Here is a 23,084-nt window from a genome sequence, read left to right as displayed (position 1 = left end):
ATTACATTACGCCCCTAATCCGGCGTTTGGTTCGCTGTAATAGGTATTACGGGCGTAATACAATCCCGACCTAATCCCCAAATTCCCTGCTTTTCTAATCCCTTCCCAAATTGAGTAATAGGTATTACGTCTGGCTTCCCTCCCCAACTCTCTGTTTTACCCTCCCTCCCTACCCGACCCTCTCCTCTTCTATCCTCATAATTTCTCCTCCGCACATTCCTATAACCAGAAGATAAATTCAATTTGGGCTACATCATCTACTTCACTTTGGGCGTTGGCTTTATCCTCCCATGGAATAGCTTCATCACTGCCGTCGATTACTTTTCCTACCTCTACCCGGAAGCTTCCGTCCACCGTGTTTTCGCCGTCGTTTACATGGTCGTCGGCCTTGCTTGCCTCTTGGTCATTGTATTTTATGCTCACAAGAGTAAAGCTTACATGCGGATCAATGTTGGTTTGGGCATTTTCGTGGTTTCCCTGCTCGTCGTGCCTGTTATGGATGCGGTTTATATTAAGGGTCAGGTCGGATTGTATGACAAATTCTACGTCACGGTCGGTCTTCTCGCTCTGGCGGGTATAGGCGATGCGCTTGTTCAAGGTGGGCTCATTGGAGTGGCTGGAGAATTGCCTGAACGCTACATGTAGGCTATCGTTGTGGGATCCGGCGGTTCTGGTAATTTAACGACCAACTTTTTGACTAACTGTAGATATGGATGTTAATTTAATTTTGTTGATCCATGAATTCTTGAAAGTTGGTAAAGTTTATTAGATTGGTACTTAAAGGAGTCATTGGTCTATTTCTAAGGAACTTGTTCTTCATTATTTGAAGGCTCAGAAATTTAGCTGTTTAGTATTGTTCTGGTCTGTGACCTTCGGTTTCCGGTACCAACAAGGGCCTCGGCTAACTCCAGAGTTGACCCAGGTCTAACTCCATTTTTGGTTGAGAAACACAGCTTTTCCCCTGAACTTGCCGTCAAGACTGCATCTTCCCTAACCTATGTGAAGGATCCTCGTAAGTGTGATACTATAATTTCCTTCTTGAAAGAAAGCGGTTTCTCTAAATCCCATATTGAAGCAGTGGTCAAAAGAAAGCCTAACCTTCTATATTCTAGTTTTGAGAAAACCATTAAACCCAAGTTCAAGATTTTCCAGGATTTAGGATTTTCAACACATGATGTTGCTGATATTGTAGCTAGTGATCCCTGGATTTTGACTAGAAGCGTGGATGATAGGATTGCACCTTCTATTTCTGATTTAAAGACTATTTTAGGATCGAATGATGATGTTGTTAAGTTATTGAAAACTTCTGCTTGGTTTCTCAAATCTGATTTGCAAAAGACTATGATGCCTAATATAGAGTTCTTGAGAAATTGCGGGATTTGTTCATCGCAAATTGTTTCATATGTGTTCAGCTTTCCTAGATTTTTCTTGCTTAAACCTGAGAGCATTAAGCAGTTTGTTGAAAGGGCGGATGCCTTGGGGTTTGATAGGAAGTCAAATATGTTTCTTGCTGCTATTAGGATGTTAAGTTCAATGAGTGAAGAGAATTGGGAACTCAAATTGAAGCTTTTTAGGAAATTGGGTTTCTCTGAAGATGATATCATGTCTACTTTTAGGAGGACACCACAGGTGTTTGCTGTATCTGAAAGGAAGATTAAGCAAGTCACTGACTTTTGCTTAATAGAACGAATGTAGGTATTTCATTTATAATAAGCCACCCAATGGTGCTTATTTGTAGCCTTGAGCGTAGGCTGAAGCCTCGGTTACTGGTTATTGAGACTCTGGAAAGTAAGAATTCGCTAAGAAGGAAAGTTAACATGACTACAATTTATAAGATGCCTGACAAGAAGTTCAGAGAGAAATACGTTGTTCCTTACTTAAAAGAGCTCGAGGAAGTATCCATGTCTATTGTGGGCACTTAATTGTTAAATTTTGTATAGTTGAGGGCACATATCAAATCTTTGATGTACTTTGGGTTCATAATCCCGTATTTCTTCATGAAATTGGTTCTTTAAGCAGTTTGTAAGATTTTACTTCGTTATAATCGAGTCTTATGTTGGATAACTCCAATACTGTCTCAATACAACAGACAACATTGTAGTTGATTGTTTTAGACTGTTAGTCATTGTTTCCAGTCTCTGCACTATGCACAATGCACATCCACTTGTGATGGTTCCTGTATTTGCTGCTTTCTAATGTTATTTATATATACTCACACCGATGGTTTTAGGGTGTGTTCTCGTACTGGTTATTGTTAGAAACTTTTCATTTTCTTGCCATTGAATATCTACTCTGATATGCCATAGTTTTGCATGTAAATGGTCATTTGCTGCTGCAGGCAGGTTGCTAACCTTAAATGCATTTTGGATTGACCTATTGCAGGTCACTGTAAATCATGTTTTTGATCAATTGCATGAGACCAGTGTTTTGCGAAGCTGAATTATTTTTAATAAGGAAATTGCATGGATCTTTCTTTTAAACAAATAGGAATGCAGAAACATGTTAAAGTTTGTTTTAAATGGAAAAGCATAGTAAAAATGAATTTTAAGAGTTATATCAAAAGAAAATGAGATCTTGAAGTGGCACTTATTGAGAGACTTGGTCTTTAACTTGTGGCAAATCATGGGATTTTGTTTTAGTTTGAAATGGCAAATCTAGGTCTAACTAATGGCTACTTGACAAGTGTGTTAATGATCATGGCTCCCAAATCTGTCCAGATACAACACGCAGAGACTTCTGGCATCGTTATGGTGTTATTTCTAGTAGTTGGTCTGGCATCAGGATCAGTCATAGCTTGGTTCTGGGTCATCGGATCATCAGCCAAGATCTCTCCAATAGGTGGCCGCTATGAATTTGTGCTAATGATGTGTTTACCTTTGTAAAGTTTATCTAAAAGCCGTTGTTTGTAGCAGTGTTTTTCTTCAAATTGTATGATGAATACTGTGCCTGAAGTGTGCATATCTGCTTTCAATGTATGCCTGCATCTTAAAAACATGAAAAAGAAAAAATGGAAACATTTGGCTATTATCTGCTTTTAGTCTAGTTTGCTTCCATTGAATTTCTATGATGTTGCAGCAAATATAGTTATAGAGTTTAAATAGGAAAATTGGAGTGATTTACGGTATTGAATTTCTATGATGTTGCAGCAAATATAGTTATAATATATTTAATAATAATTATGTTAATTTATATTTTACAGTATCATATATTATGGTTTGAGTAAATTCATATAAGAATATTAATTATTAAGAATTTTATTAAATTATATATTTTAATTAAAATATATTTAATAATAATTATGTTTAAATATGATTAAATTATTTATTATTGATATTAATCTTATTAAAATTTAAATAAAATAATTTACCAAAACAAATTTCTGCTAATTATTAACCATTTTATTAAATTATATATTTTAATTAAAATATATTAAATAATAATTATGTTTAAATATGATTAAATTATTTATTTTTGATAATAAATAATCTTATTAAAATTCAAATAACAATAACAATAATCATTTACCAAAACAAATTTATGCTAAGGGTATTCTAGTCATTTTAGTTTTCTCCATTATGCTATTACACCTCTATTACATTCAACCAAACACAGTTTTACTATTACGCCTCTATTCCATTACATTCAACCATACAGTTGATTTGCTATTACACCTCTATTCCATTACACCTCTAATCCAATCCAATACACCTCTAATCCAATACAGCGAACCAAACGTGCTCTAAATGTTTAGCATACATCTCTTCCACAAGTGAAATCGTTTATAGATGGCAGAGTAATATAATTGAGAGTTCGTAAATGGATCCTTAAAGTCCTACAATAAAGGAACACCACTAAACAAATTTGAGTTGAGGTAAGTTAAAACATAATCATTGCTCAGTTTTGTATGGGTATTTTCTTTCTTTTCATATTCTTTTTCCTCATGAGAACTCTCCAATTTTACCTCATATGGATTTTTACTCACCAAATTTGGACCATCAAGTAGACTTTTATCACTCAAGGTATATTTTCTCTCAGTCTTTTCATGTGATTTTTCCTCACTTCCCATATCTCCATCACAAGTATTATGAATATTCAATTTAGTACAATACATCTCAAAAGGAGAACATAACATTTCTGTCTCATCTAATTCCATAGATTTGAGAAAAAAATTATCACTATCATTTTTTTTCGGTTCAGAAAATTCGCCATCACATATCTCTTTTCCACTAAAGTAAGAATCAACAAAGGGTAAAAAGTCATACTTACTTTCTTCTCTTGTTGGATATTTAATTGGACATTGGAGAACCTTATGATTTTTTGAGCTACACCAATAACATTGCATAAAAGCTGATAGTTCAATCTTATTTTCTCTATTTGGATATTTAATTGGACATTAGAAACCCTTATGATTTTTTGAACTACACCAATAACATTTCACAACAGGTGAGGGATTAATCATACTCCTCTTTTCATTTGACCATCTCCCATTTTTAAATAGTTCATCTATTTGCCTTCGCAACTTTCCAATCATAGTATTGTGAATCATTATGATAGTCTAAAAAGAACACAACACTCAAGAAAAAAATTAAATAAAACTTACTGTTATGAACTTAGAAATAAAAATCAAATTATCAATGAGGTAATAATTAATCTTGTGATTCCTTTAGGAGTATTTATGACAATCAATGAGAATGTTAAAGAATCTAGCTACCAAATATCCTAACAGCACAAGGAGTCCAAAAGTGGCTAGACACCAACGGTTTTTGTTGCACAAAGGAAGGAATGTGCAACATGCTTTAACCTACTAACACAAGAAAAAATAAAGTGTTAGAATGTGTATAGGAACAATAAAAAGAAAAAACAAATGAAAACATAATTCTAAGAGTCAATGAAAATTGTTGAAACCTGGAAACCCAAAATATTGTGAAGGAAATTGACAAACTTCGTTCGAGGTGTTCCTGATTTCCAAAAGTCATGAAATTTAAACTAGAGTCTCCTAAAATACTGTAAACTTGATCTGGAAATTTTTGGCACAAAATTCAATCCACAGAATATTTTTTTTATATTTAATTTCTTTTTGTATTTTCCCTTTTTTATACTTTTTTATCACTTTTTTTCATGGGAAATATTTTTTATGCTGTAATACAGTGACAAGAATCAGTATAAAAAATTTTAGATCAATTTAAAAACATTTATTCACTCAAAAATATTTTTTTTTGAAAACCATTCTGGGTAAAAACTGCTTATAGGCTGTTTTACCATGTAAATAAGTTTAGAAATCAACCATGAACACCCAATGTAACACCCCTTACCCGCATTCCTGATCGGAACAGAGTATGAGGTATTACTAAATTTTTTAAAAAAATTTCGACAGCATTTCTGCTTATTTTTGCTTAAACCTCCTGCAAGTTTTCAAATACAATTCAATATTCCAACCAAGTTCAGTTGTATAAACATACACAATTTAACCATTAATAAACACTACATTTTAAATCGAACCATAACATATATTTACATGGTGACGCCCCATTACATAAGTCGTCTATACATGCCATAATTTTCGGAATACTAGTAGCAAAATACCCAAACGTGGATGATAGTGTAAATGATTGTCTGACTCCGTCCCAATTCCGAGTTGATGGAAATCACTATAATCCAGGGAAAAATAAAAACGAGTAAGCATATAGCTTAGTAAGTAAACATATGACAAATAAATAAATTACTCACATGACTACACCATAGTATAAATTTATTCACAAATAAATTTCATTGTTTGTGTAATTTCCAGCAAGCTGGTTTTCTGTGTCATGACCACTAATTTATTTTTATCCGGAGCTACAGGGCTCCAAATTTAATTCTGTAAATTTTCCTTGAAACTAGACTCATATATATTTCTATCATAAAATTTTCAGAATTTTTGGTCGGGCCAATTAGTACAGTTTATTCTTTAAATCTTCCCCTGTTTCACTGCCCGACAGTCCTGACCTCCCCTTACAAAAATTCACATAACTCTCTGTAAAAGTTTCAAACAATGTTCTAGTTTGTTTCTATTAAAAATAGACTCAAAAAGGAATCTAGGCATATAGATTTCAAGCCATAATTATTTTTTTTATAGTTTTTTGTGATTTTCCAAAGTTGGAACAGGGGATTTCGAAATCAATCCAGCCCTGTCTCTGTAAAATTCAAATATCTCCAAAAATACAACTCTTTTGCTTTCTCTATTTCTTTCATATGAAAATAGACTCATTCAGCTTCAATTTCATATATTATTTAACCTCTAATTCATTTTCAACCATTTATGGTGATTTTTCATAGTTGCCCAACTGCTGCCATTCAAAACAGTTTTGCATTCAAATTGTCTCTTTTTGTATTTTTGATTTTCCTCCCATCTTATACATGGGTTGATTAAGTATCAAACCCAATATTCCTCCCATAAACTTGTCCACCACATATATGAATATTCACCTTCCCAATTTACTCATTGAACACTCGGAATGTTAACCGTTATCAGTGGATTCCGCACTTAGCAACCACCAATGAATCGGGGAATCAGCACACAGCAACCCCTTGGGGGAATCAGCACTTAGCAACCCCCTTCACATTTCAGATGCGGTGGAATCAGCACTTAGCAACCACCAATGAATAGGGGAATTAGCACTTAGCAACCCCTCGGGGGAATTAGCACTTAGCAACCCCCTTTCACATTTAAAATACGGTGGAATCAGCACTTAGCAACCACCAATGAATCGGGGAATCAGCACACAGCAACCCCTTGGGGGAATCAGCACTTAGCAACCCCCTTTCACATTTAAAATACGGTGGAATCAGCACTTAGTAACCACCAATGAATCGGGGAATCAGCACACAGCAACCCCTTTATATGCAATATGCTCCGGCCTATTCTGAGTGTTCAACCAAAAACTGTGTTTTGCAACTCCTTACCACCTTTCCCAATTTAACAACATTTTTGGAATCTTGCCAAACATTTATTTTATATTCAAATAAATCTCAGCACATATCAAATAATACCAAAATAATACATTAAGTCACATGTTTACTTACCTCGGTGCAAAATATCGTAATTTTGCAATTCACTCCACTATTTTTTCTTTTCCTCGTTTGAGATAATCTTCCCGTCTCTCTTGATCTATAATAGCAAATTTAACTCGTTTAATGTTCACATTTATTAAAATAATCCACCACCCAACTTTTTGAAAAATTACAATTTTGCCCCCAAACTTTTGCATAATTACACTTTTGTCCCCAAGCTCGGAAATTTAACTTCATCACTTATTATTATGTTTTATGACATGCTGAACACTTTTCCCTTCTATGGAAACATCAAATTCTCACTCTAACACATACTTTTGAACATTAACCATTTTTACCGATTATGTCAATTTACCCGTTTTCGTTTAAAATCGCTTAGCAAAAGTTGTTTAACATAATTTCTAGCTTCATATTCCACCATAAAACAGCAAAATAAACACTTTTCACCTATGGGTATTTTTCCAAATATAAACCCTAACATGAATTAACAGTAAAATAAGCTAAACCGAGCTACGAGGATTTCAAAAATGTAAAGAACATTAAAAACGAGGCTAGGATGCACTTACTATGAGCTTGAGAAAGCAAAGAAACCCTAGCTATGGTGTCTTCCAAATTTTGGCAGCAACTTAATGAAGATGGACACCATTTTCCATCTTTTTCCCATTTTATTTCTTTTTATTACTAAATGACTAAAATGCCCTTAACTTAAAAAAAATCTATTTCACCCATTTCTTATGTCTACTTTTGTCCATTAATTAAATAATGGTCTAATTACCATATAAGGACCCCCAATTTATAATTTCATAACAATTAGACACTTCTAACATGTTGAACTCAACTTTTGCACTTTTTACAATTTAGTCCTTTTGACTAAATTGAGTGCCCAAACGTCGAAATTTTCGAACAAAATTTTAACAAAACTTTTTCGTAAAATTGTAGACCATGAAAATATAATAATAATCATATTTTCTCTCGTCGGATTTGTAGTCCCGAAACCACTATTTTGACTAGGCCTAGAATCGGGTTGTTACACCCAAAATGCCCAAATATGATACCAAATGATAAGGAATGAGACGAATGATTGTGGAATAGGGTCATACCTTTTCTAATTCGTAGATGTATCCTAGATCTCTATACGAACGTAAAGTAAATCAAGAAACAATGAATACAAATTAGTTTGTCACAAAGGATAGTCAAATGAAATTAAAACAAAAAAATTTGAATCGGCTGGTAAAGAGTCCAAGAGAGAATGGATTAGGGTTTCTTGAATGGAAAGAAACCATCCTTGAACCTTAAGAAAATTTCCCAACCAGATCTAAACAAACAAAACACAAACGGATTTGGTAGAAGTGATTTAAAGGACAAAAGCTAATTGTTTTCTGCAAGAATGTTTGAAACAATAAGAAAAGATTAAAACTCCTAATTTTGATGTGTTTCTTGATGGAGCAAGATAGGAGAACGTCTTTCCTGAAGCAACTTTAACGTAAGACAAAAACCAATACAATCAAAAAACCAAAATAGCAAGAACTAACTTAAATAAGCAAGAAACGATAAATTAATGATAGAAAAGAGAAGGTGACCTCCTATAAAGCCTTAGAAACATTAACAATCCACAAGTCCTTTCAATGGCTCTAATTCCCCCTCCTAGAAAAAGATCTTGGCAAGAAAAAGCTTGAAGATGATTCCCACAACTTGAAAGATTGTTAAAACAACTTCTAAAAGAAACTCAAAAGCAATTCTTAAAGAAAAGCTCAAAGAGAATTATTATTAACTCAAAAAGAAAACATAAATCAATTTTGTGTGTATACGGGTGAACGTCCATGCTACCTATAAGCTCTGAAAATAAGTTTTCCTAACCCTAATGTAATAATTAACATGACAAATCATCAAATAAAAAAGACAAATAATTCTAAGTCTGGACTTTTAATGAGAATTCAACCAAATGAATTAAATGGGCTCTTTGGGCTGAATTCTTACATGATGATCCACCTATAAAAATAAAATTGAACCTATAGTTCAAATATTTTACAATTTGGGAAACTTTGATGATTTGGCCTAATATTCACTTAAAATATTTTCCAAACTTTAAGATGGGCTTGTAGACATCTTAATGAGCCAACTTTTTAAGAACTTGGTCATGTGATTCGTTTGCTTTTGAAATTAGCTCGTTCAAGCTCATACATGAAATCCAATGCACCTTGGCTACAAGATTTAGTTTCTTGGACCAAGATTTCTAAGATTTGAAATCCTAATTTATTTTATTCTTGAAATTGTCTGAAACAAAAAAGTTGGACGACTGTAACAACCCGTTTTTAGTGATATTGAAATAGTGGTTTCAGGACCACAAAACTTACGTGAAAATATTTATTTTATTATTATAATTTTTACAACAAGTTAGTATTACCATATAAAAATTTCATTAAGAAATTTTATTGTTTGCATGCTTAATTCGATAAAAAAGATTAAATCGTAAAAGGTGAAAAAGTGCAGTTCTAGTAGCTAAAGTTATTAAATGGCTATAGAACCTTAAAGTGTGAGTCCTTAAATGGTAATTATCCCATTATTATTAGTGGACAAATATGAACACTTATTTAATGGTTTTAAGGGTTAATAATTAAGGTTAAAGTTGTAGTTTAATAAATAAATTTTAATAAATAAACTAAGTAAAATAATGAAAACAAAAATGTCATCTTGTTGGTTCATCTTTTTCACCGAAAATAAGGGTGAAAAACTCCATGGAAGGAGCTTGTGTTTTCAGCTAGGGTTTTCTAATGCATGTAAGTGAATTTCGGTCTTGTTTTAATGATTTATACTCTTCTGGAGTCGTTGTAGCTTAATCTAGCTATCCCAGGGACTAATTTGTAAAAATTTTAAAAGATTCAAGTTTTTCCATGAATGAATTTATGTTTCTTTTTGTGAAGTTTGATGATAGAAAATGAAACCTTGTTGTTAGATAAACAACTTTTGTTAAGTGATTTTTAATGAATTTGTCAATTAGAGATTGAATTATAAAATGTGAAATGTCCATGGTGTAAATTGTGAAATAATGAAATGTGGGCTTGTTAGGAGCTTGTATGAAATGCAACTAGGCTTGGGTAGGGGTGAAATTGCATGAATTTCATTGTACGAACTTAAAGACTAAATTATAAAGAAATAAAAAAAATTACGGGTAAAACTGTAATTGTGTAAAAATGTGATTTTGGATTGAATTGAATAGAATAGTTATTAAATTGGTTGAATTTATTTATTTAGATCAAGATAAAACTCAACAAGATTTAAATCAATGAAAGACGAAATTTGTAGATTAGTCGATCATACTCCTACGCGCTAGTTGTTGAGGTAAGTTCATAGTCATAAATTGTATAATTGAATTTTGGTATGTATTTTATTTTATAATTAAGTAGTTAATTGTTATGTAAGTATTCCCTGATCGTACATACGTGCCCCTGTTGTACTTTGGTACCCTTGATTGCACATACGTGCCCTTGTTGTACTTCGGTACCCCTGATTTGCAGTTACGTGCCTTGATTACATTCCAGTAACTTCAATCACGTAAAATAAGTGTTTTGTTCAAATAATGTTAAGTTAATTAATTTGTTTTGTTCTTACTAAGCATCATAAGCTTATACGTTTTTGTGTGTCGTTTTGTAAAACACTTTTGCTGACATTGGACGGATCAAACCTTCGGCTCATACTATCCATTTCTGTTGGTAGCTTTTGAACTCTTTAGGGTTGTGGCATGTATATGTGGCTATATATGTATATATATGTGTCTAGTTGTTTTGGTATAATGATGAACTACGAAGTTATGTGTTTAGATATCTTGTTTTCTAGGTTTGTATATATAAATCTTTTGACTTGATATAATGTTATGAAGGCAGACACTTGTGAATGGTTTTAATGTTTCAGGAATTAATTTGTTATGTTAACAAATATATACATTTGGTGCTTGAATGGTGGAAGATGGAATGGTAACTAAAATATATGCTATGTGTTGTTCTTAGATATGTTTGAATGTGGTTATTTTTGTATATTAGATGTAGATGACATTTATGGCTATTTGTATTAATGCTTGTTAATGAACATTGAATGGCCAAATTGGTATAATGAGTGGGTAAAATAAGTGAACATAGAAGTAAATATTGGTATGAAATGGATTACAAGTTAGTTATTTTGTGCCTAAATTAGGCATCTATAAAGTACATGTTAGTTGTTGTGATTGAGGTGCCCTTTGGGCATATTGGTTGTATGAATATATGCCATATTGATTTAGCTTGGTTATGCATGTTTTAAGTGCAACTTGAAGGCCTATTTATATGTGGAAAATTGAATGTAGGTATGTGCTTTTTAGGTGAGAAAAATGGCTTGGAAATGGCTTATTTTTTGTCCACACGACCAGAGACATGGGCATGTGTCTCAACCGTGTATGACACACGGCCAGGTGACACGGCTGTTTGTTCCCTGTAGCTTTCAAAGGGTTTGCAAGTCAGGCACTTACACGGCCTAGCACATGACCTGGTACATGGGTGTGTGTGGCTATTTCGAAGGGTACACTTCCTGGCACATGGGCGTGTGGCTTGGCCGTGTGACCTAAGTTAGAGTTTTACACAGGCACGGACACAAACTGGGACACAACCATGTTTCCCCACTTCGAATGCTCACACGACCTAAGACCCTGACATGTGTCTCAACCGTATGACCCCTATAGTTTGAAGATTTTTATCTTTTTTCAAAAAATTCTATATGTTTCTGATTTAGTCCCGACTTGTTTCTAATGTGATTTGAGGCCTCGAGGGCTCGAATAAGGGACAATATTTATGTATTTCATTGGTTTTCTATGATTGACAATGTGAATTCAATGTTTTAAATTTTTTTATTGTTTTGAATTTTAATATTCGATAATGCTCCAAAACCCTATTCCGGGGACGGATATGGGTTACAGGTGTTACAACGACGATTTAGTTTCTTTATTTTCTTGAAAATATGAAAGTGAATCTTGAGTTTCTTTTTCAGTCGTGTACACAACTAGGGCCTTGGTAAAAAAGTCTTGGATAGTCCCATTCAATCTTTTTCGAATTTGCTTAGTTTTTGACCTTGTTATTGGGCCTTAAGGAAATTTGAGGCCATCACGCTCATGATCCTATTTTGAGCCTTGTGACTCGTATCAACTAGAGTTAGATTTTAGTTAAATTTTACTACTTTATTTAATTTAATAAATTGTGAAATTTGAGTTTCTTATTGACCTTAGGTGCCAAATAAGGCGTAAGGTTGAGCTAATATGCTTTGTGAGTGTGCAGGAGGCCATTAGAAGGTGTACTAACTCGATACAAGTCATTGGGTTGCAACGCAAAAAGATGGATGTCGAAACATAAGGAACAAAATAGAATAATTTCAAGATTGCCTTCGGTGTCGTGACACAGCCTAATGATTCCACGATACACCCCTAAAGATTCGTTGAAGATGAACATATTGCCTTCGATGCCGACACAGGACCTGGTGTGTCGCGTCATTGACTCTATATGGGAAATAATTACAAGTAGGGGTGTTTTGGTTTGCGCAATCAAACATTAAGCATGAAAACTACAGCTGAACTAGGGTTAAGGGCCACAACCACTCTAAGTCTATAAATAGGCTGATTTAACAAATGTTATGTACAACTTTTCATATTGTATGATTTTCTTCACAATTTTAGATTTTAGTCCTTTCCTTTTCTTAAGCTTTTAGGTTAATTTCAGTTTTGTTCTTTACTTTTATTGAGAGATCAAATTTTTGAACTTGATCAAACTCTATGATGATTCAGCATTATATGCAATTCAAATCAGGCTTATTTTAAACTTTCTATCCTTGAATTGTTATTCATGCCTATTTTATATATCAAGTTTATACTATTTATGAGATCCATGAGGATTAGCGAGTGGAGGTATGATTAATTAACTACTTTGTAGGGTTCTTTTATCGGATCAGTTGTTTAGGAGAGGAAGAACTTAAACCCTAAGCTTGATGACCCTAGGAAGTCATCAAAGTGGGAATTAACCCAAAATTTGTATGGCCTATCCGTGAACACCATAACCCCAAACTGATCTAAATTATGAGGTCAAGAGATAAGTAGTTCTTGCCAACTTGTTATTCTCATGGAAGATCGAAAGATCCTATCAGGGTATCAACTAGTTGATTGAACAAGAAGCCCAAAGCGATAGTTGATTATGATTGCTGAAGTGAGCTAATCACCCATGTTCAAATTTGACAAATTCTACTATTTAATTTCCCACTATTTATTTGTGTTTGTTCATTATTATTATTATAAAAAATCCCAAAAGCTTTTCATTATATTTCGTTGTTATATAATCTATCTAAAGTACTAAGTAGACCTATTTGTGCTTAGGTTAGATTTAACTTAGTGCTTGCCTCACTTGGGTATGATCCTTGGAGTACTCACCTACTCCATTGTAACTTGACCCGTATACTTATGGATACTGCCTTTTTAACATATTTTGGGAAGGATTTTTACTTTGTACGTTGGTGCATCCAAAGGCAGCCATGGAGGAGGCATGGAAGAGAGGAGAAGTCTTTGTGAGATCGTGGTGGTGGTTTGTTGAAAATATGGTGGTCGATGGTGGTGTTTTGGTGGAAAATAACAAAAATATGGTGGTTGAAGGAAGAGGAAAAAGAGGGGAGCCAACTGTTAGAATAAAAAAGAAAAGTGAATGGTGGGTGTCTAGGTGCATAGGACGATCATAGCATGGTAAGGGAGGGTGAAATGGCAACTAGGGGGACAAGGGCATGAAAGGTGGATCAAGAGAGTGAAAAAGGGGCTATTGGGGGAATGTTGACTAGCTAAACAAGGGAAGAATCTTCCTAAGCATGGGAACAATGGGGTGGACCAAATGGGGGTTGACCATCCCTTTTAAATGCTAAAAATTCTAAAAATACTATGTGGTGAGGGGAATTGAACCTAAGATCTCTAGGAATCTAATTAAGCTCCTTACCACTTGACTACATACTTGATTATTAGTGAATCAAAAAAAATAATAAAAATATAGAATGTGACAACTCTACCCTTTTTAAAATAAATTTTGTCCTCGAAATTTACCTTATAAGAACAGTTGAGGATATTATCCTCACATTCCATCCTTGGGTTCCCAAGTGGCTAATTTTTTCCTATGATTTTCCCATAAGACTTTAACTAGAGGAATCTACTTTTTCGTTAACACCTTGACCACTCAGTCCGAAATCTGAATTTGCTCTTCCTCATAAGACAGATCTAATCTCACCTCGACCTCTTCGATCAGAACCACATGAGATGGATCAGATCGATATTGCCTTAGCTTAGCAACTTGGAATACGCCATGACTACAGTTTAGCTCCGGAGGTAATTTCAATCAATAAGCCACTGGTCCAATCCTCTTATGTATCATGTATGGTCTAATAAAACTTTGGCTCAGCTTTCCCTTGCGGCTAGCGCAAATGCCATGGAAATTCCAGGACAATGTTGACACAACACTCAGTCCTCATCACTTTCAACCATCTAAACGTGTATCGGATAAATTCACCGGAAAAAGAGGGAGAAAAATGTATGCTAAGAGAGGGGGACCTACCCTATAAAGAAAGGGTCTTAAAGGGGATTTTACATGAGAATCTTAGAGGTGAATTAGGGGAGAATTTTTCTTTCTAGAAAAATTGTGAGAAATTCCAAAGGGAAGGAGAGGGTAACAGCATAAGAGGAGACCAGAGATGCAACCAAATTGACAAGCAATCAACCTTGGGTCCTGCATAATTCAGTACCATCGAAGTAAAAGTTGTAGTGGCAAAAGTTTCCTGTAGTTCTACCTTCATTCTATTGATTAATTTCTATGATTTCTAAACTGTTAATGATAATGTTGAATGCTATTCTAATTTTAGATTTTAAATCCCAAACCATGAGCTAATTTCATTTGGGTTGGAATTACATGATCTATCTTGATACATTTAATGATCATGTTGATATTTTGAGTAGATCTACTATTTTATTCAGTTTGTCTCTAGACACTGATGAATGAATGGTATATCCTTAGACTTGATTTAATTCTGAAAAGTTTAAATAAGTTGGACCATAATCGAATGATACGAGCGAGTACTCGAGTGAATACTCGTAGCTCTCTAGACATAGAGTTGTGATTTGTATAGATTAAGGAAGAATATTGTTAGGTATTGTTCTTGAGACTTGTAGACGTACAAAAACTTAGAATGATAGCTTTAATTCTAGCTTTCGAAGGGCGCAAAATGTAGTAGTTATACTCTGAACAATAATTTGGTCAAGATTTTGACATCACATTATTATGTTATTAAGATATAATCCAAATAATTCCAACCTTCCCATTCAACAACATCAATCCTCTCAGCTTTGTCTCATAGATTTACCACAACATTTTATTCATTATTTTATTTTTCTATTCCATACATTAATACCCAACTTCAAATCATTATTTTGTTTACTTTGCTAGAAGACTAATTAATATAGTTTATAGTGATAACTCAACCATCTTTTTACCTATTCTGATCCATGTAGAGACAATCTCACTTATCACTTTATTAATTGATTCAGCGTGTATACTGTTGCGGAAGCGACGATAATATTAATAACAATATTATCAAAAATATTTAGATAATTATTATGCCAACAATTATACTAAGAAAATTCCCAGTTAAATTGGAGGGGTCACAAATGGTCCCACTTAAAACCCAAGAACTAGACAGAACTCACTTAGTTATTTATAGCAATAATAACTAAAGAAATATAACCAACATAAAGCTATTAAATATAAGCAAACAAATAGGAAATAAAACACCAGAATTTATCGAGGTTCGACCAATTTAGCTTACGTCCTCGGACACTACCAAATTAATATTTCTGCTAGAAATATTACAAAAGAGAAGATCAACACCAAGTTACAATTAGCTACTTGGATTTTTAAAATGAGATTTTTGGGATGATGAAACCTAAGGGGGAGGGGTTCTATATATAACAAACCAAACCCCCTCCCTTTCTATCTTTTCCTAATGTGGGATATTGCCAATATTCAACAAATCTCCACCTTGGCGATATTCCACATCTTCGAACATCTTCTCATAACACAAACTTCAATAGTGTCTTCAAATTTGCGCCAACGATGCCATATCAAATGTGTCGGACATTGATCAAGTCTAAACAATGTTCAAACTTGGCCCTTGTAACCACCTTAGTCAGCATATCTGCAGGATTCTCTGTAGTGTGAATCTTTTAGAGAAGTATCTCCTCTTCTTCGAGAATTTCCCGTACAAAGTGATAGTGAACGTCTATGTGCTTTGTTCGTGCATGAAAGACTTGATTCTTTGCTAAATGAATAGCACTCTGACTGTCAGAATATACCTTAAGTTGTTTCTGACCAACTTCCAAGTCTTTAAGCAATCCGTGAAGCCAAATTGCTTCCTTCACAGCCTCTGTAATTGCCATATACTCTGCCTCTGTTGTAGACAAAGCCACTGTGGACTGTAAGGTAGATTTCCAACTAACTGGCGCTTTTGCTAAAGTAAACAAATAGCCAGTTGTAGACCGTCGCTTATCCAAATCACCTGCATAATTAGAATCGCAATATCCAACTATGCATTGACCAAGTGATTCATCCCGCTCAAATGTCAATCCGACATCTATGGTATTTTGGAGATACCGCAGAATCCATTTCACAGCTTGCCAATGACCCCTGCCCAGATCATGCATGTACCTGCTAACAACACTAACAGCCTGTGAAATATCTGGTTCGTACATACCATTGCATACAACAAGCTTCCAACTGCATTTGCATATGGGACTTTTGCCATGTACTTTCGTTCTTCCTTAGTCGTTGGAGATAACTGGTTACTCAGTTTAAAATGAGGAGCAAGTGGGGTACTTACAGGTTTTGTACCCTCAGACATACCGAAACATTGTAGTACCTTCTCCAAATACTGTTTTTGTGACAGCCAAAGTTTGCCCCTCTTTCTATCCCGAGTTATTTCCATGCTGAGAATCTTCTTGGCTTCCCCTAAATCCTTCATCTCAAACTCTTTACTCAACTGAGCCTTCAGTCTATCAATCTCCATTTGGCTCTTTGCTGCAATCAGCATATCATCAACATACAAGAGTAAGTAGATGTAGGAACTATCTTGAAGCTTGCACAAATACACACAATGATCGTATTTGCTTCTTTTGTACTTCTGGTCCTTCATGAACCTGTCAAATCGTTTGTACCATTGTCTCGGAGATTGTTTCAATCCGTAGAACGATTTGCTAAGTTTACAAACCCAATTTTCTTTACCAGCAACCCTGTATCCATCTGGCTGAGTCACATAGATTTCCTCCTTCAAATCACCGTGTAGAAACGCGGTCTTCACATCAAGTTGAGCTAGCTCCAAATTCAACTGCGCTACCAAGGCCAACAAAATTCTAATGGAGGAATGTTTAACAACTGGAGAAAATACCTTATTATAGTCAATTCCCTCCTTCTGAGCGTAGCCTTTAGCCACCAACCTTGCCTTGTAACGAACATCTTCTTTGTCAGGAAATCCTTCTTTCTTTGCAAATACCCATTTGCAACCAATCGCCTTCTTCCCTTTTGGTAGTTGTGCCAGCTTCCACGTCTTGTTTTTCTCCAGAGATTGCATTTCCTCTTCCATTGCACCTAACCATCTATCATTCTCTGAACTTTGAATGGCTTCGGTGTAAGTGGATGGAACATTATCAACAACTGGAAGTGCATAAGCTACCATGTCAGTGAAACGAGTAGGTTTCTGAATTTCTCGTCTCTGCCTTCTGACTGCAATTGGCTCTAATTGCTGTTGAGGTTCTTTGGTAGGAACCTCTTCCTCATCTAACTCTACATCTGCCAATGAAGAATCACTAGTGGCACCTTCTGCTGGAATTACCACACTCTGCTCAAACTCCACCTGCTGCGGAGTACACTCCACTTGCTGTGAAGTACTACTCACTCCTTCTGGATTTACCTTATTCAACATGGCAGATTCATCAAAGGTAACATCCCTACTGATTATCATCTTCTTTGCCTCTAGACACGACAAACGATATCCCTTAACACCAGCATTGAAGCCCATGAATAGAGCCTTATTTGCTCTTGGATCTAACTTTGATTCTTTCACATGATAATATGCAATAGAACCAAAAATACGCAAGGTGTCATAATCAGTAGCAGGTTTTCCATACCATTCCTCCAAAGGAGTCTTGCCATTTATAGCAGATGATGGCAAATGATTGATGAGATGTTGAGCGTACGTCACAGCCTCAGCCCAAAACTTTCTATCTAATCCAGCATTAGATAACATACATCGAACTTTCTCCACAAGCGTTCGATTCATACGCTCTGCCACCCCATTCTGTTGCGGTGTTCCACCTATGGTGAAGTGCCTTACTATGCCACAATCTTGGCATATCTTCAGGAATGGATCGCTTTTATATTCTCCACCATTGTCTGATCGGAGAACCTTAATCTTCCTTCCTGTTTGATTTTCAACTTTAGTTTTCCACTTAAGGAAAACTTCAAGCACCTCATCTTTGTTCTTCATAGGAAACACCCAAACTCTTCTGGAAAAATTATCAATAAAGGTGACAAAATAATGTCTTCCTCCAAGTGATGGAGTCTTGGACGGTCCCCATACATCAGAATGTACATAATCTAGAATACCTTTGGTATTGTGAATCTCAGTGCCAAATTTCACCCTTCGTTGTTTTCCCAAAACACAATGCTCGCAAAATTCAAGTTTGCAAGTCTTTGTACCTTTCAATAATCCTTGCTTGGCTAGAGTTTGCAAGGATTTTTCACCAGCATGGCCCAAACGCATATGCCACAGCTGTGTTGCCTCAGCGTCCTTCTTGGTACTCGAAATTGCTGCTGCTGTTGTCCCGACCACTGTACTACCTTGGTAGTAATATAGATTGTTCTTTCTTATGTCTTTCAACATCACCAATGCTCCTGAAGTTGCTTTAAGAACTCCATCTCGTATTGTCACAACTAGGCCTTTAGATTCTAAAGACCCCAAAGAGATGAGATTCTTCTTCAACTTTGGGACATATCGTACATCCCGCAAAATTCTAGTAGATCCATCATGATTCCTCAGTTTAATTGAACCTATCCCGGCTATTCTACATATGCTATCATTACCCATGTAAACAACCCCTCCATCTAGTTTTTGAAATTCAAAGAACCATTCCCAAATGGGACACATATGATAGGAACAACCAGAATCCATGATCCACTCATCTGCATGTGATGTTGAAGATGTCATACTAAGAGAAAAGTCTGACTCTGCTTCACTATTGCATTCTGCAACATTTGCATCTTGCGGAGTCTTCCCTTTTTTCTTCAATTTTGGACAATCTTTCTTCCAATGTCCTTTTTCTTTGCAAAAGGAACATTCATCTTTGGCAACAGCTCGACCTTTGGACTTTCTTCTCTTCCCCTTAGACTGACTTTGCTGATGACCTCTTGTTACCAATGCTTCCACTGCTGCTTCACCTGAACCTTTCAACTTATCCTTTCGGTGTAGTTCATAGCTATACAATGCAGCAGTTACTTCATTGAAAGTTACTTCTGACTTTCCATGAAGTAGAGTAGTTTTAAGGTACTCAAACTCCTCAGGAAGCGATTCCAACAACATTAACGCCAAGTCTTCGTCTTCAAAAGTCACATCCAAATTCAACAAATCAGCCACCAGCTGATTAAAATTGGTAATGTGCTCGTTCATCGTGTTACCAGGAACATAACTGAAACAAAACAGTCTTTTCTTCATATGCAACTTATTTTGACTGTTCTTCTTCAGGAATTTCTCCTCCAATGCTTTCCACATTTTACTTGCAGAAGTCTCTTTACTGAATGTATACTTCTGCTCTATGGAAAGACATGATCGAATTGTACCACATGCCAATCGGTTGATGGTCTTCCCTTCTTTATCATCAACCCCTTCTGGTTTCTCTTCCTCAATGGCAATATCTAGACCTTGTTGAAAGAGGGCATCTAGAAGCTCACTTTGCCACATGCCGAAATGACCTGTTCCATAAAAAATTTCCACTACAAATCTCGTATTTGCAGTTCCAACCCTCGACAAAATGTACGAGGTGGAAGTTGTTGATGTGGATGGTTTTTCTTCTGTCATTTTTGCCATAGCTTCTATTTAATAGCCACCAAATGCGGAATACCCACAAGCTTTAGGAAATGTTTCTGATGTGTAAGATCAGACTAAGCTGCAAACACAGAGCATACTACAAAACCTTGGCTCTGATACCAATTATTACGGAAGCAACGATAATATTAATAACAATATTATCAAAAATATTTAGATAATTATTATGCCAACAATTATACTAAGAAAATTCCCAGTTAAATTGGAGGGGTCACAAATGGTCCCACTTAAAACCCAACAGCTAGACAGAACTCACTTAGTTATTTATACAATAATAACTAAATAAATATAACCAACATAAAGCTATTAAATATAAGCAAACAAATAAGAAATAAAACACTAGAATTTAACGAGGTTCGGCCAATTTAGCTTACGTCCTCGGACACTACCAAATTAATATTTCCGCTAGAAATATTACAAAAGAGAAGATCAACACCAAGTTACAATTAGCTACTTGGATTTTCAAAATGAGATTTTTGGGATGATGAAACCTAAGGGGGAGGGGTTCTATATATAACAAACAAAACCCCCTCCCTTTCTATCTTTTCCTAATGTGGGATATTGCCAATATTCAACATATACTTGCACATTTGCATTATATATTCACACGCAATAAGTTTTTGGTGCCATTGCCGGGGATAGGCAAAATTGGTGAATTTTGGTTTGTTATTATATATTTAATTTTGTTGGTTTTAGCTTACTTAGTTTTTTTTTTGTTTTTTTTCAGGTTTGTTGCTAGTTTATGAGTAGAGGTATTCTTGAGAATGAAGAGTATTATTTTGATCCTGAAATTGAGAGAACCTTGAGAAGAAGGAGAAAAGAATTGAGAGAGATGGTAAGGATTGGAAATGATCCAGGCAGAGAAGATCCATTATATCCAAATGGTAGGGATGTTGATATTCCTTGTGTGATAGATGATAGGGAAAAACCCATTAGAGAACATGTAGTGCCAATCTTGGATGATATGAATCCATGAATTGTTAGGGCACATACTCAAGCTCAGCAATTTGAATTGAAACTAGTGATGTTTCAAATGCTACAAACAGTAGGACAATTCAATGTATTACCTATTGAAGACCCGTGACTGCATTTAAGACTTTTTTTGGAGGTCTATGATACATTCAGGCAGCAGGGTGTTCTTGAAGATGCCCTAAGACTCAAGCTATTTCCTTATTAATTGAGAGATCGTGCCAGATCATGGTTGAATGCTTTTTCATTAGGAACGATGGCATCTTGGAATGAACTTTGTCAAAGGTTTTTGTTGCCATACAATCCTCCAAACATGAATTCCAAATTCAAGAATGATATTACATCTTTTCAGTAATCTGAAGATGAGACATTGTATGAAGCTTGGGAGTGATTCAAGGAATTCATTAGAAAATGCCCGATACATGGTTTCCAACATTTGATGCAAATGAAAATGTTTTATAATTGACTGAATGCATATACACAAAGAGTAGTTGATGCATCTGCCAATGGGACTTTTCTAGATAAATCGTATAATGAGGCATATGAAATTCAGGAAAGGATAGCTAACAATGATTATCAATCTTCAACTACAAGAGTGAGTACAGGCAGAAGAGTTGCTAGAGCTATGGAGCTTCATGCGATAACTTCCTTAACATCTCAGGTATCATCCCTAACTAATATGATTAAAACATTGAAGAGACAAGTTGTAGTGTAGGAAATGAAAGCAACAAAGTTGACATATGTTTGTTATGGGGAAGATCATGTTTTTGATGAATGCCCATTGAACCCAGCTTTAGTATGTTACATGGGAATTTCAATGAAAACAGTAACTCATATTCCCATACATACAATCCAAGATGGAAACAACATCCTAATTTCAGTTGGAGTAATCAAGTAGTGGTCTGGTGTCACGACATGGAGAGCAGTTTTTGTCTGTTGTGATTGTTGTTGCTATACCCTCGTTTATTTTACTTTCTTTATTTATATCCCATTCCTTTCCTAGAATTTCTCCTCTTTTAGTTTGACTCTATAAAACCTTTCATTGCAACTTTTATGTTTCAATTACTTCTTTCGTCGTCCCACCAAAATAATGTTTTACTCTTTGTCCACTGACGAGAAAAGTTTGCCCTTTTTTTTGATCAGTCCGATTGCCCCATGAGGTGTCACTTGGTTTATACTATACGAGCCTATCAATCTTGATTTAAGTTTACCAGGGAATAATTTCAATCTTAAATTAAACAAAAATACCTTTTGTCCTAGTGAGAACTCTTATTTTTTTATCCAAGCATCATATCGACACTTGCTTCTCTCCTTATACAGTTTGGCATTTTCATAGGCCAGAAACCAGAATTCTTCTAGCTCCTGCAACTGAAATAGTCTTTTTTTCTTGGCCAATTCTGGGTCTAGATTCAATTCTTTTATTGCTCGGTATGCTTTCTTTTCTAGTTAATTGGCAAATGACAATTTGTTTTCCATAAACCAATTTCTAAGGGGACATGCCTAGAGGGGTTTTGTATGCTGTTCTATAAGCCTATAATGCATCATCTAATCTTGCTACCCAATCTTTCTTATTTGGATCGACCATCCTTTCCAAAGTCTGCTTAATCCCTTGATTAGACACCTCTGCTTGTCCATTAGCCTGTGGATGGTATGTTGTGGTCATTCGATATCTCAAACTGTATTTGGCTAAGGCTGCTTCAAACTACTTGCCGCAAAAATAAAATCCTTCATTATTGAGCAAAGCTTAGGGTGTTCCATAACTAACGAAGACATTTTTCCTTAAGAATTTGACTACCGATCTCATGTCATTTGTATGTAAGGCTATCGCTTCAACCCATTTAGAAATGTAATCAACAACTAACAAAATATACTGATTTCCA

The 23,084-nt window shown here is 35.1% G+C and overlaps 1 protein-coding gene and 1 non-coding gene across 2 annotated transcripts; one reads left to right on the top strand and one right to left on the bottom strand.

Annotated features, from left to right (window-relative positions):
* The first annotated feature begins 375 nt into the window (after window positions 1–375).
* Window positions 376–1,922, top strand: LOC107902287 (uncharacterized). Its single transcript, XM_041092709.1, has 3 exons — window positions 376–641; window positions 894–1,691; window positions 1,739–1,922. Exons 1-3 carry the CDS (start codon window positions 376–378, stop codon window positions 1,920–1,922), a joined length of 1,248 nt encoding a protein of 415 aa, XP_040948643.1.
* Window positions 1,923–21,526: 19,604 nt separating this feature from the next.
* On the bottom strand, window positions 21,527–21,633 carry LOC121218069 (small nucleolar RNA R71). The gene has a single exon (XR_005914334.1). It is a non-coding gene; the product is annotated as a small nucleolar RNA R71 (small nucleolar RNA).
* Window positions 21,634–23,084: the final 1,451 nt, after the last annotated feature.

Source organism: Gossypium hirsutum, chromosome D05 (assembly GCF_007990345.1).
Source record: "Gossypium hirsutum isolate 1008001.06 chromosome D05, Gossypium_hirsutum_v2.1, whole genome shotgun sequence".
NCBI classification, from domain to species: Eukaryota; Viridiplantae; Streptophyta; class Magnoliopsida; order Malvales; family Malvaceae; genus Gossypium; species Gossypium hirsutum.
The sequence above is the reverse complement of the archived record's forward strand: the minus strand, read 5'-3'. Positions and strand labels throughout refer to the sequence as shown.

Bases quoted from the DNA above. Each gene is read 5' to 3' on its own strand.
- LOC107902287 (XM_041092709.1), top strand. From the start codon at position 376: ATGGTCGTCGGCCTTGCTTGCCTCTTGGTCATTGTATTTTATGCTCAC. The intron at 642-893 runs GTAGGCTATCGT...GGTACCAACAAG, and splicing joins GAATTGCCTGAACGCTACAT to GGCCTCGGCTAACTCCAGAG. The intron at 1,692-1,738 runs GTAGGTATTTCA...GCTTATTTGTAG, and splicing joins TTTTGCTTAATAGAACGAAT to CCTTGAGCGTAGGCTGAAGC.